At 56.9% G+C, this 10680-nt stretch overlaps 1 protein-coding gene across 1 annotated transcript in view; it reads left to right on the forward strand.

Moving 5' to 3' along the window:
- TUFT1 (tuftelin 1) overlaps positions 1 to 10680 on the forward strand; it is a 14115-nt gene extending 3435 nt beyond the window's left edge. The window contains exons 2-13 of the mRNA XM_019472572.1: positions 915 to 989; positions 1271 to 1375; positions 1813 to 1899; positions 3772 to 3852; positions 4211 to 4282; positions 4899 to 5012; positions 6546 to 6674; positions 7446 to 7540; positions 8174 to 8279; positions 8837 to 8920; positions 9730 to 9830; positions 10179 to 10680. Of these exons, the coding sequence (XP_019328117.1) occupies positions 915 to 989; positions 1271 to 1375; positions 1813 to 1899; positions 3772 to 3852; positions 4211 to 4282; positions 4899 to 5012; positions 6546 to 6674; positions 7446 to 7540; positions 8174 to 8279; positions 8837 to 8920; positions 9730 to 9830; positions 10179 to 10233 (1104 nt within the window). The 3' untranslated portion in view covers positions 10234 to 10680. The remainder of the gene's footprint in view (positions 1 to 914; positions 990 to 1270; positions 1376 to 1812; positions 1900 to 3771; positions 3853 to 4210; positions 4283 to 4898; positions 5013 to 6545; positions 6675 to 7445; positions 7541 to 8173; positions 8280 to 8836; positions 8921 to 9729; positions 9831 to 10178) is intronic.

Here is a 10680-nt window from a genome sequence, read left to right on the forward strand (position 1 = left end):
CACGCCGAGCAGCTCCCGCTTTCGGGTTCGCTTTTAATAAGGACCATGAGCGACGGCTGCCTGGGCGCTGGTGAGGTCTGTCTGGGATAGGGGGGTGGTGCTGTGCCGTGGGTGCGCAGTGACAGTGTCGAGCTGCGGACGGAGAGTGGGCAACCCCACTCTGGAGCGTTTCGGGTGTCCGTGTGCTGCTTTAGGGCTCTTTATGTGCTCCGGGCATCTCCTCAAAAGCTCGCTGAGCTTTGTATGGTGCTGGACACGGCTGAAACACCTCTTTGGTGGGTGGCACTGGTAGGAAGGCTTTGGGTGAGGAGTTTAAGCAGTGAAGGCAAACCGGGTCCTGGCTGGAGCCTCTGTGGATGCTTGTGGCCACGAGCCAGGGAGTGCCTGCTGGCTGCTGCCGAAATGGGCTCCGCTCGGCCGAGGCTGTGCCAGCAGATGACGGGCAGAGCCCTGGGGGCGTGTGGCCATCGCGGCAGGGCAGGGAAAAGGATGAATCTGGCAAGGTCCCGGCGCGTGAGCTGGGAACGGCTGCTTTCGCCCTTCTCCGGGGCTGCTACCGAATGCCGTGCGTCGGCCCCACCGTAGCCGATGAGGGCCATGACTCCTGGCAGAGGAGGGCATGCATGAAAATGAGCCTGGCAATCGCTTCTCCAGCCCGTCTGCATTACCTCAGCCTTGGCTGGGCCACGGCTCCTCCAAGCCCTGATGGGTTTGATAAATGCAGTTGTCGTGCGCTCACTATTACTCATTTTAATCCCAGCGTTACTTCGCAGGCTGCAGCTCAAACCGAGGAGGAAGGCAGCTTGTCCGCGCGTCTGCAGCGATGCTGACCTGGCTCTCGGCTCATACCTGGATAACCTCATAACCTTTTATAACCAGGGAGTTATAAAACTAAAACCCGCCTCTTGTTTTAGGAGAGCGTGAAGGTGCTGCGGCTGACTCTGCCGAATGACCTCCCGGGCGACAGGCGCGAGCAGCCGAAGCAGAAGGTAGGTCTCCCCCGCGGCTCGGTTTGGAGTTGAAAATACAAGTTTGTGAGTTAACTTAGGGAGGGGGGAACGGGCGTTTGGTGGAGGATCAGTCGCTTTATGCTTTGTGAACTAGAAAACCCACCGCCTGGTCTGTTAAACGTTTCGACGCCAGTTCCCGAGGCCGTGCTCGGCACCGCGTTCCTCTGCAAAAGTGCACAACGCTCATTTGACTGGAGCCGGGCGAACCGTTCCAGCCAGTCTCGCCTCTCTGAAAGCCCTGCTGCTTCTGTCTCTTGCAGCCAGTAGGAAAAGCCTTCGCGATGGTGGCCAACAGATCCAGCAACGGTCACTCCCTGGCCTCCGAATGCATCAAATCCAACGATGGCGATGAGGAGATCATCAAGGTACAGTCCCTGGCTCCCCGGCTTTGTTGCAAAGCAATCTTGTTTAATAATTGGGGCTGGGAAAAAAGGTTTGGTCTGAAGCTACACCAGCAGAAAGCTCCCCGGTGTAGCTCCTGATCGGGCGGGCAGGAGGCTTGGTGCAGTGCTGCTGGCTGGCAGCACCAGCTCGGTGGGCTTCCCCAGCGCTGGGGGGGATGCAGCGTGAACCTGGGACAGCTGCGGTGGGTCTGCGGGGTGGGGGTCATGCAGGAGGAGGAGCAGCTTCAAAAAAAACGCCGGGGAAGGTCAACTGCAAAGGGGAAACCTGTGGACGGCGTGTCTCGGGAAGCAGTGAGATCCGGTGTCCCGATCCCTGCGGAGCTGGGCTTGCTGCTGGCATTACTGGGCTGGCCGGAGTCAGGACGGTCTGACCTGCTGCCACCACCTCTCCTGGGCAGGTTTATCTCAAGGCACGGGCCGAGGGCAGCATGAACCACGAGGAGCACGTCAACCAGCTGAAAAGTGAAGTTCGTTACATTCAAGAGGTAGTTTACGTCCGCGGGGGGGCTCTGGCTTGCGTGCCGCTGCCTGAACTCGCGGGGGGCTTGCGGCGAGGGTCCGGGGCGCTCTGCTTCCCCCGGGGACGTCCCACGGGGTTTCATGCGAGCGGGCAGCGATGCCCGCGCCGGCTGGGGGGCTCGAGCCCCGGCTGAGCCCCAACCACTACGGCAAACTGGCAGCGGAGCTGAACTCTCCAGTTTGCTGACTTGCCTGTACAGGGCAGTAGCCTAATCAAGTGCCATAAATTAATTCAGCCTGACTAATTGCTCTGCTATATGGACTGAATTTGAAGAGAATTGCGTGATGACTTTCCCCCAAGGCTGTCCCCTGCATGCCTGGGCGCGGCACAACCGGAGCCTCTTGTTAAAAGGCAGTTTCTTTGGTATGTCTCATCTCCCAAAGTAAACTGGATGATGAGGCTCTCGGAAGATTAACCCTTTCCTCTGCTCCTGGTGGGGATGTTATTTCTGGAGAGCTGGTTGCAAGGCATGGAAGCGGTTGCGTGCATGTTCTGGTCTGGGCAGCTTGGCCTTAAAAAAAAAAAAAAAAAAAAAAAAGAGAAAAAGGGGGAAAAATATATTTAAATTTGGGTTTGCTCTCATGGGGAGTTTCTGTGCTGGGTGCTGGCCCCAGGGAGCAGCGAGGGGCAGATCTGGCAGGGCGGCTTCCAGATCTTTTACGTCATCCTTCTGACTCCTCTGCCAAAACGCCTGTTTTTCCCGCCCAAAAGAAAACAGCCTGTTCCCGCTGCCTCCTGCCTGGCCCCCGCCTGCCCAGGGCTGCAGCGCTCCGGGGGTGTTGCTTACCCAGACCTTATCTCGCAGCCACCGGGATGCTGCAGTTTTTGTGCGTGATCCTCCCCACTCCTGGGGCTTCGACTTCAGCTCTTCTGATCTGAGCTTTCCCGTAGCTCCCCACAGCTCGGATGGAAACAGGAGTCAGGTTTTAAAAGGGCCTCTTAGCAATAGTTGAGTGGGGCTTAGACCTTGTCTGGCCACAAAGGCTGTACGTAGCCCTATCAGAATAGCTGAAGCAGCATAACCGTGCAGTACGACTTAATCCTGCATGTGAAAACCAGAGAATAAGCTAAACCAGTAAGTCACGGTGGCGGTACCAGTCTGTCCGCATCCAAGAGAAGTGCCCTGCGCTGGGTCGTGGTGTAAAAACCCTGGGGATGTCTTTGATCCAGCTGGATCGCTGTCCCCGGGTTAAGGGCTCGATTGCTGACCCGAGAGCCGCACGTCGTGCTCTCGCCTTGTCCCCTGCCCTGCTGCTGCCTGCTCTCCAGCAAACTGCTTCGCCCCAGCGCCTCTGGCATCTAAAATCAAGGGGTAGGGATGAAGCCACGCTGTTAGTGCTTTGAGAAAGCTTTTCTTTGAAAAGCGTTGGGGCAGCGTTTGCTGTAAAAGCCTGTAAATCATTCCTCTGGCTCACTTGCTCTGACTAATTCGAATAGCTGCAAGTCAAGACTGTACTTGTCGGCGTCCTGCAGCGTGGCAGAGAGGGAGCTGGGGAACAGCAAGGGTCTTCTCAGCACTTCAAATGTGAAGTCAATGACTAATGCATGAAAAATGAGTAGCGTCTCCAGATTGTTGCTTTTTTTTTTTCCTCCCCCAATTTTTTTTTTCCCCCCCATGATTGTGTGGCACAGCTGCCTCGCAAGGATCGTATCTGCCAGAGACGGTGCTGCTTGCAGGCAGGGCTGTAGTAAAACCAGGGGGTCAGGCTGGCAGAGAAGCCATCGATTGCGTATCGGCGCAGGGCATCGTAGCAGCCGCCGTGCCTTCGTTTGATTTCTGATTAGGCTGAGTGACACTGTCCATGCAGATCAAGCTAAATTGACTTGCCTTTGCCAGGCTAGAAGTTCTTTGAAGAAGCTGCGGGAAGACTTAAGTAGTAAACTTGAGAACAGACAAGGAGATAAACAGCATGCACAGGTAACGGGAGCATTTCTCGGGCATTAAATGACATTGACTTATTAAAAAGATGTCATCTTCGGGTCCGGAAAATGATAGAAGGGGCCTTAAAGATCAAGGCATTTGTGGTGAATGAAAGCCACCGTGGCACCATTTACAGGCAAAATTCGAAACCCGCGCAAGCACGTAACGAGGAGTCAGTAAGCAAAACGCATTGGCTGGCCAAATGCACTATTGCATGTTCGTTTGCAGAAAAAAACCTCAGTCTCGAGTTGCTGCGGTGCCCCAGAGCTAGCTGTCTGCATGCGACTGTGCTCTCGCGCAAGCGGCTGTGCCGGCTGGCGTTACATCCCTGTCCGTCTGTCCTTTGCTTACGTAGGTCATGCTGGAAAAGCAGAACGGGAGTTGGCTGTACCCTGAGAGCCTGCGTGCCGATTCCTGGGAGGACCAGGTATGGAGCTAAAGAGGGGGATTTCAGCGCTGTGGAAAGAAATACCGGGTTTAGTTTGATAACTTGGTGACTTCAAACCTGTTCAGCACACGATCAGGCGCTCCTGCAGCAAACTCTAGTCTTTTTATCAGGGTCAGATCAGGAACGGAGTGCAGCTCTATTAGAGCAATAAAAACGTGCATAATGGGTTCTTAAATCTCTGCACACGAGAGCTTTTTTAGCAGAAGGGGTAACAGGAATCTTAAGCTGGTAAATATTTCTCCAGCTCTTCGTCTTTCCCCTGGCTGGGGCAGATGCTCTGGGCCGGGGTTTCGGGCTGGGTTGCTGTGGACCTGGTTCACGTTGTGGGGTTTCAGGTTGCCCAAGCGCAGATCAGGCTGGCATCCTGTGAACAGGGCTTGGAAGGCAACCAAAGGATACTGTGCGCGTTATCTGGAGGGCTGGAAGCTGTCCCTCCAGTGTGGGAGGTGAGGACAGGAGCGCCTTTCATTTTTTTTTTTTCAAGCTGAGAAGTGACGTTACCAGGCTTTGTCACCAACAGCGCTGCCCACATTGGGGCGGAGGGCTCCTTTGATACCTCCCGACTGCTCATCCTCTCCTGTTACCGTCTCCGCAGGAGGAGGACTGCTCAGGTGAAGACGTGGAAAAGATCCGACAGACGGCAAAGAGGCTGTTCACGAAGCTGCAGGAGGCTGAAAAGCGCCATCAGCTGGAAAAGAAAGCCTTTGAGGTGACTACGCTGCGCACTTCTCTGCTGGGAAAGTGTGATTTTTATTTTATTTTGTTTTTTTTTTTTTCTTTTTGGAAGTCTGAGAAGCTGCATGGGCACGTGAGTTTAGGTTGCTGGAGGTGTCTGGCTTCTCCTTGCAGAGCGGCAGGCTCAGTGCGCGCTGTTAAAATACACCGGGGAGTCCGGACCTGGCCAAACCCCAGCAAACTGCCTCCCTGGTCGCCTAGATGAGTCTGAAGACATAAATGCTTTCCCAGTTAAAAAGCACATAAAATAAAAGCGGCAGCCAGGTTGGAAGGTGGTCCCCCCCAAGCTCTGCTGAGCCTTTCCAACCGTAGCCAGGCTCGGTGCGTGAGAGGGGTGTTTTCTGGGGAGTGGGGACGGCCAGGGTGTCCCAGCGGGTCGAGCGGAGACCAAGTCTGCGGTTCCCAGCCACGGTTGCTGGGCTGCTGCGGCCGTGCTGGCCGTTGTGGTCTCTCTTGGAGCTCAGCCTCTTCATCTGCGGGGCTGTTTGCTGTAGAGAAGGGCGAGCTGACCGGGAGGCACCCGGACCCATCGCACGGGTCTCCTCGCCTGCTGAGCGGTGCTGACGAAGCTGCCACATTCACTTTCCTCCCTTCGTCAGCCCTGGTGATTAATGGTCCCCTTCGGTGTGTTTTCTAGTGGCTGCTCATGTCCCGGATGGGCTGGGCCTGACCGTGTCACCCCGCAGCTCCGAGCGCTGGTGGCAGCGGTGACGTCCCAGCTCGCATCCTGTCCCGCAGACCAAACTGGTCCCAGGAACCCTGGGGGGTTCCCCGCAGTGGGACGGGGGACAGCGTCCGCTGGGGAAGTGGGTTTGAGCGGCGACCGCTTCCTCCGGCACAGGGACGTCCACCTGCCCGCAGCGGTGGCACGTGCCCCGAGGACATCTGTCCTTGCGCGTAGGAAGTCGCGTGGTTTGGTGGCATTTTGGGGTCGTTGGGCAGCTGTGATGCTGACTGCGGGCTCTGAGCCGGGATGGAGATCCTGGGGATGGCAGGGATGGGTGTTTTGGCAGCCGTTGATCCTGCCAGCACTGTCCAGGTGTTCTCGGTGTGCCTTGTTGTCTGAGCCTGTTCTCCAGCTGTTGTGGGGACCCACGGGGACACCCTTGTCCCCTCTCGGCTCCTGAGCCGTTGGTGCAGGCGTGGGGCTGGCTGCCGAGGTCAGTTCCTCGGGCAGGTGGCCCGAGAGGAGCCTGCAAACAGCCCCAGAGCGCATGTGGCTGAGAACCAACATGTCTCTTGCGTTTGAGGAGCCTTTATTGCTATAGCATTTAAGCGCTCGCTCCTTTGAAGTGCTTTGAAGCCGGGGAGCTTTCTGAAGAACCTCTTCTCTCTGAAGCATGTCGGGCTGTTTGCTGAGACGCCCGGCTGCCTTCGGCAAAATCCGCCTGCCAAGGCTTCGAGCATCGGTGCGGCTTCAAACCATTGCTCGGGAGAAGGGCTCCGGCGGCTCGGGTGTCCGGGCACGTGAGGGTCAGGGGTAAAGGCATCTCCGTCTTGTTTGCAGAGGACGGTCTCGCAGTACCAGGAGGAAGCGGAGCAGACAAGCTCTGCCCTGCGGAGAGCGGAGAAGAGCGTGGCGGAGAAGGAGGTGCAGGTGGATGAGCTGCAGAGACTCCTGGCAGGGATGGAGAAGGTACCGGCCCTGAAGCCACGGTGGGGCTGATGGGATTAGCGGAGCTGCCTGGTCCCGCTCTGCTGGGGGAGGAATGGGAAAGCCCGGTGGCGGTAAGTTCGGCAGTGCTCAGCGCAGACCCTGCAGCGGGTCTTGGACCGGCTGTAGGGTACCCACCGTACGGAGGGTTTGACTTCCAAACCAGGTTTAACCCAAAAGCGTCGGGCAAAGCCAGCTGCTGAGAACGGCTGAAAACCGACTGTTGCTGATTTAGACCTGCATTTCTCAGGTCTAGAAGATCTGGTCGGTCTGTGCAAACTCTTCCAGGTATCCTGGAAACGAGTGCACAGTCTAGACAGCCGCCCGGTTCTTCTTCTCATGGGGGCATTAACACAACCTCCAGCCTTGATTATTTTTTTTTTTCCCAGCTGTGGTCTGCTCATAATAACATTAAGTCATAAATCTAACAGTGCAGTATGAGGATGAAGTGATCTGGGACTGCCTTCCCTGGCCCGACAGCGGGGAAGGAGATGGGTTGGTGCCTTGCCTGTAACCTAGGGGTAAAGGAGTGGGACGTCTGCTGTCGGTCATCTCTGCGGCTGCTCTTGTCTGTCTCTCTCTCGCATGTAAATTTAATGCTCGTGAAAACAACCCGCAGATTGAGCGGGGAGGCTGAGCTGAGCCTGCCTGGCTCCCTGGGTGTTTGTAGTTTGCTGCTGTGCAGCGGAGGCCAAGGAGCATGTGTTGCGACTTGTTTCCGTGCGTGTAACTCGGCCCCTCGCTCTGCCGCAGGAGCACAGGAGTTTGCTGCTGAAGATGAAAGAAGGCGAAGCAGAGCTGGCGAGGCTGCGAAGCGTGGAAGGTGACAAGCTCGCCGAACAAGACCGGTGAGGCTTGGCCTCCGGCTCGGCTGCCAGAGCAAGCCCACGCTGCTGGGTCGGGGTGTCAGCTCGCTGGGGCATGACTGCACATTCCTGTGAAGGGCGTGCTTGCTCTCTGGCTTGCAAAACAGCACCCTACTCCCAAGAGCTGACTAATCTCCAAATACCTCCCGCAGCTTTTCCCTGCTCCGAGAGATCCGGAGCTCTGGAGCTGGGCTGCCCGGAGACCTCTAGCGGCCCCGCTGCGGGCTGGGAGCTTGGGGCAGGTCCTGCCCTGCTTAGGGAGCCTCCGGAGCAGCCGATTCTCCCCGTAATGTTGGATTCGTTCCACCCAGCCAGTATCCTTGTGCTCCAGGGGCTAATTGGCAATGGCTTGTTTCTGGAAGGCCTTGTTTGTGGCCTGACTCTTCCTGATGTTCCTGAGTCCCTGCAGTCTGTGGTTGCTAGTCTTTGTGGCTCCTGCTTGAATGGGTTTTGTCTCTGCCTCTCCTTACCTCGTCTAGTCAAAGTATTTCAAGACCTGTGTGGCTGTAGAGGAGACCTGGCTGATAAAGGCTGCTCTGGGCATGGCTGGGTGGGTGCTCCCTTTCTGGGAAGCCATCCGATGGCTCCTGGACTCTTGTCCTCTCCTTTTCCCAGGTCAGCCCAGCTGGAGAAGGAGGTGGCCATGCTGCGGGAGAAGATACACCATCTGGACGACATGCTGAAAAGCCAGCAACGCAAAGTCCGCCAGATGATCGAGCAGGTGAGAGGAGCGGGGCTGGGCTGGGAGGGTGGATGGGGGAGAGCCTGGGAGGACTCGGAGGGGACTTAAAAAAAGAGAAAGGAGGAAAAAAAAAAAAAATTAAAAAAATCTCTTAAGCTGCTCGGAAGCAAAGAATTGCTGGTTTGTGGGGCTGAGTCCCTTTGCAAACCAAAGGGACACAAGTTCAAAGGCAGCCCAGAGCCCTGTCCTGCAGCGGGGACTGACCCCGGGGTGACAGCCCAAAGCCTGCGGTGCGACCTGCCCTGGGCCGGGGAAGGTAATAAAAGGAGTGTAAAAGGAGTGCTGTGCACCCAGCTTGGCCTGCTGAAAGAGTTACATCTCAAACTGTGTGAGCGGAGGCTCCTTCACCTGGGGATCAATTCTCTGACTTAATTTGAGGCTTTTTTGGATTGGTTTTTATGCAGACCTTGGCGTTAACGTTGTGGGTGTTAACAGGCAGAAGGGTGGCTGGCTAAGCTGCCCTCCTTCCTAGACGTTTCTCCAGCCCAGCTGTACACCAGAGGGATTTTCAGCTGCTGTGAACTTTTCTCTTACAGCTCCAGAACTCCAAAACGGTGATTCAGGCCAAAGATGCCGTGATCCAGGAGCTCAAGGAGAGAGTCGCTTACTTGGAGGCTGAGGTACGTCTTAGCGGGGCCGTTTCGGGGGGTGCACGGGGCGTGCTCCGAGCTCAGACCCTCTCGTTGAAACCTCCCAGTGCGACTGGCTTTGCGCGCCTGCGGGTCGTGGCTGGGCTCCCTCGCGGCGACGAGCTTTGCTCTAGGCAGAGCGGCCGGCAGCAAAGCCCTTCCCTGGCACTGACACCTGCTTCGCGTAGGAAAATGTGCCCTCCGCAGCCCCGAGGGCTGTGCTGGTTCCCCGAGCTGATGTGATGGTTTCCAGTGCAGCCGGAGTTGCTGGAGCAGCTGTGAACTCAAGCCAAGTCCAAAATAATCTCATCAAGCACATTTCTCTGGCAGCAAAACCCTTCTTGCTTACAAAGCTGCAGCCGAGTGCGTGCGTGTCAGAAATTAAAACTGCATTCCAGCCTCTAGGATTGTAACAAGTGTCAAACCTCCTTTTTTGGAGGAAAAACTGTGCCTGCATTGGCACTTCTGGCGTTGTCTTCCCTCCTCAGTGACTTATTTTGCTAATTTCTGCATGGGGAGGGTGTGTGTGAGCACAGCCCGCCGTGAACCCGGGTGGAAAACAGATCCAGAGAGAGATCGTGTGCTGGTGTGTTTCTGTTGGGTGTTCGGCAGGTCTTACAAACCATCCCGGCTCTCCTTTGGCGAGCAGCCCTTATGTAGGGCTGGATTTCATTTCCCTCAAGAAAAAGCTGCCCCATTTCAAGAGATTATACCGGAGCATCCCTCGGCAGGCTATCTGCGTGCCCGCAGCCCGCCTGTCCCCAGCTCCCCATTGCTAACAGTGGCTCCGTCTCTTGCAGAACCTGGAGATGCATGACCGCATAGAGCACTTGATCGAGAAGCAAGTCAGCCGGGGCGGCCACAGCTCCAGAGTGCGCTCGAAGTCGGAGTACGTGAGCAGGTACGTGGGGAGCACGTACCCTCCAGCGATGGGGGGGAGCCTGCCTGGCCGCTCAGCGGCTTCATCTGCAGGTCCACGTCTTATCCGGGGCAGCAGGAGCTGCAGTCTGGGAGATGGAGCTCGGGGAGGCTCTCCTGGAAGCACGCTGTATTTTTTTTTTCTGTTTGCAGAGAGGTCTCTGTTCCCGCATCCCTCCTTCAGGGGAGTACAGGGGGGCAGAGGTCCCTCCTGCGGGCGGTTTTGGGGGGAGCCATCACCGACCAGGGCTGGGGCAGGACCTCTCCCACAGGTTTTCCCCTCAAACCCCACCCAGTTCGTCTGTCTGAACTAATCCTTTCTTTCTTGCAGCAAAAGGCTGACGGGCCCCAAGCCGCTGCCTCTCATTCGAGTAGTGGAAACATGAGTTTCGAGGGCCGGTCCGAGCCGAAGACTCTCCCCTTGTTATCGTTGACTGGATTTCCCTGCTTGACTGCCGCCCTCTGGCCTCTGTGCCCCCGGAGTCTCCCCGGAGCTGTCGGCGGAGGGCTGTGCCCCGGAGAACTGTGGCAGCCGAGGACAGACGTAGCCGGGGCGGTCCTGGCAGAGGAAGGAGGTTTGCGAAGCGTCCACATTGCTGTCCCCACTGGGTCCCAAGGTCACACGGATGCCAGTTTGGAGGCCGGGACCAGCTGGTCCCGGCGTGGACACGGTGGCTCTCTGGCCGGAGAGCCGGGCTCCCTTTCCCTGGTCAGTCCTGGGTTTGCCGGGGTTGCTCTGCAAGAGCAGCCTTTGCTTCTGAAGGGTCTCATCCAAACAGAGCCCCCCCTTCAGCTTGCAGCTTGCCAACATGGACTTGGGGTTTAACCTTTTT

This window comes from Aptenodytes forsteri, unplaced genomic scaffold (assembly GCF_000699145.1).
Source record: "Aptenodytes forsteri isolate BGI_AS27 unplaced genomic scaffold, ASM69914v1 Scaffold276, whole genome shotgun sequence".
Lineage (NCBI taxonomy): Eukaryota > Metazoa > Chordata > Aves > Sphenisciformes > Spheniscidae > Aptenodytes > Aptenodytes forsteri.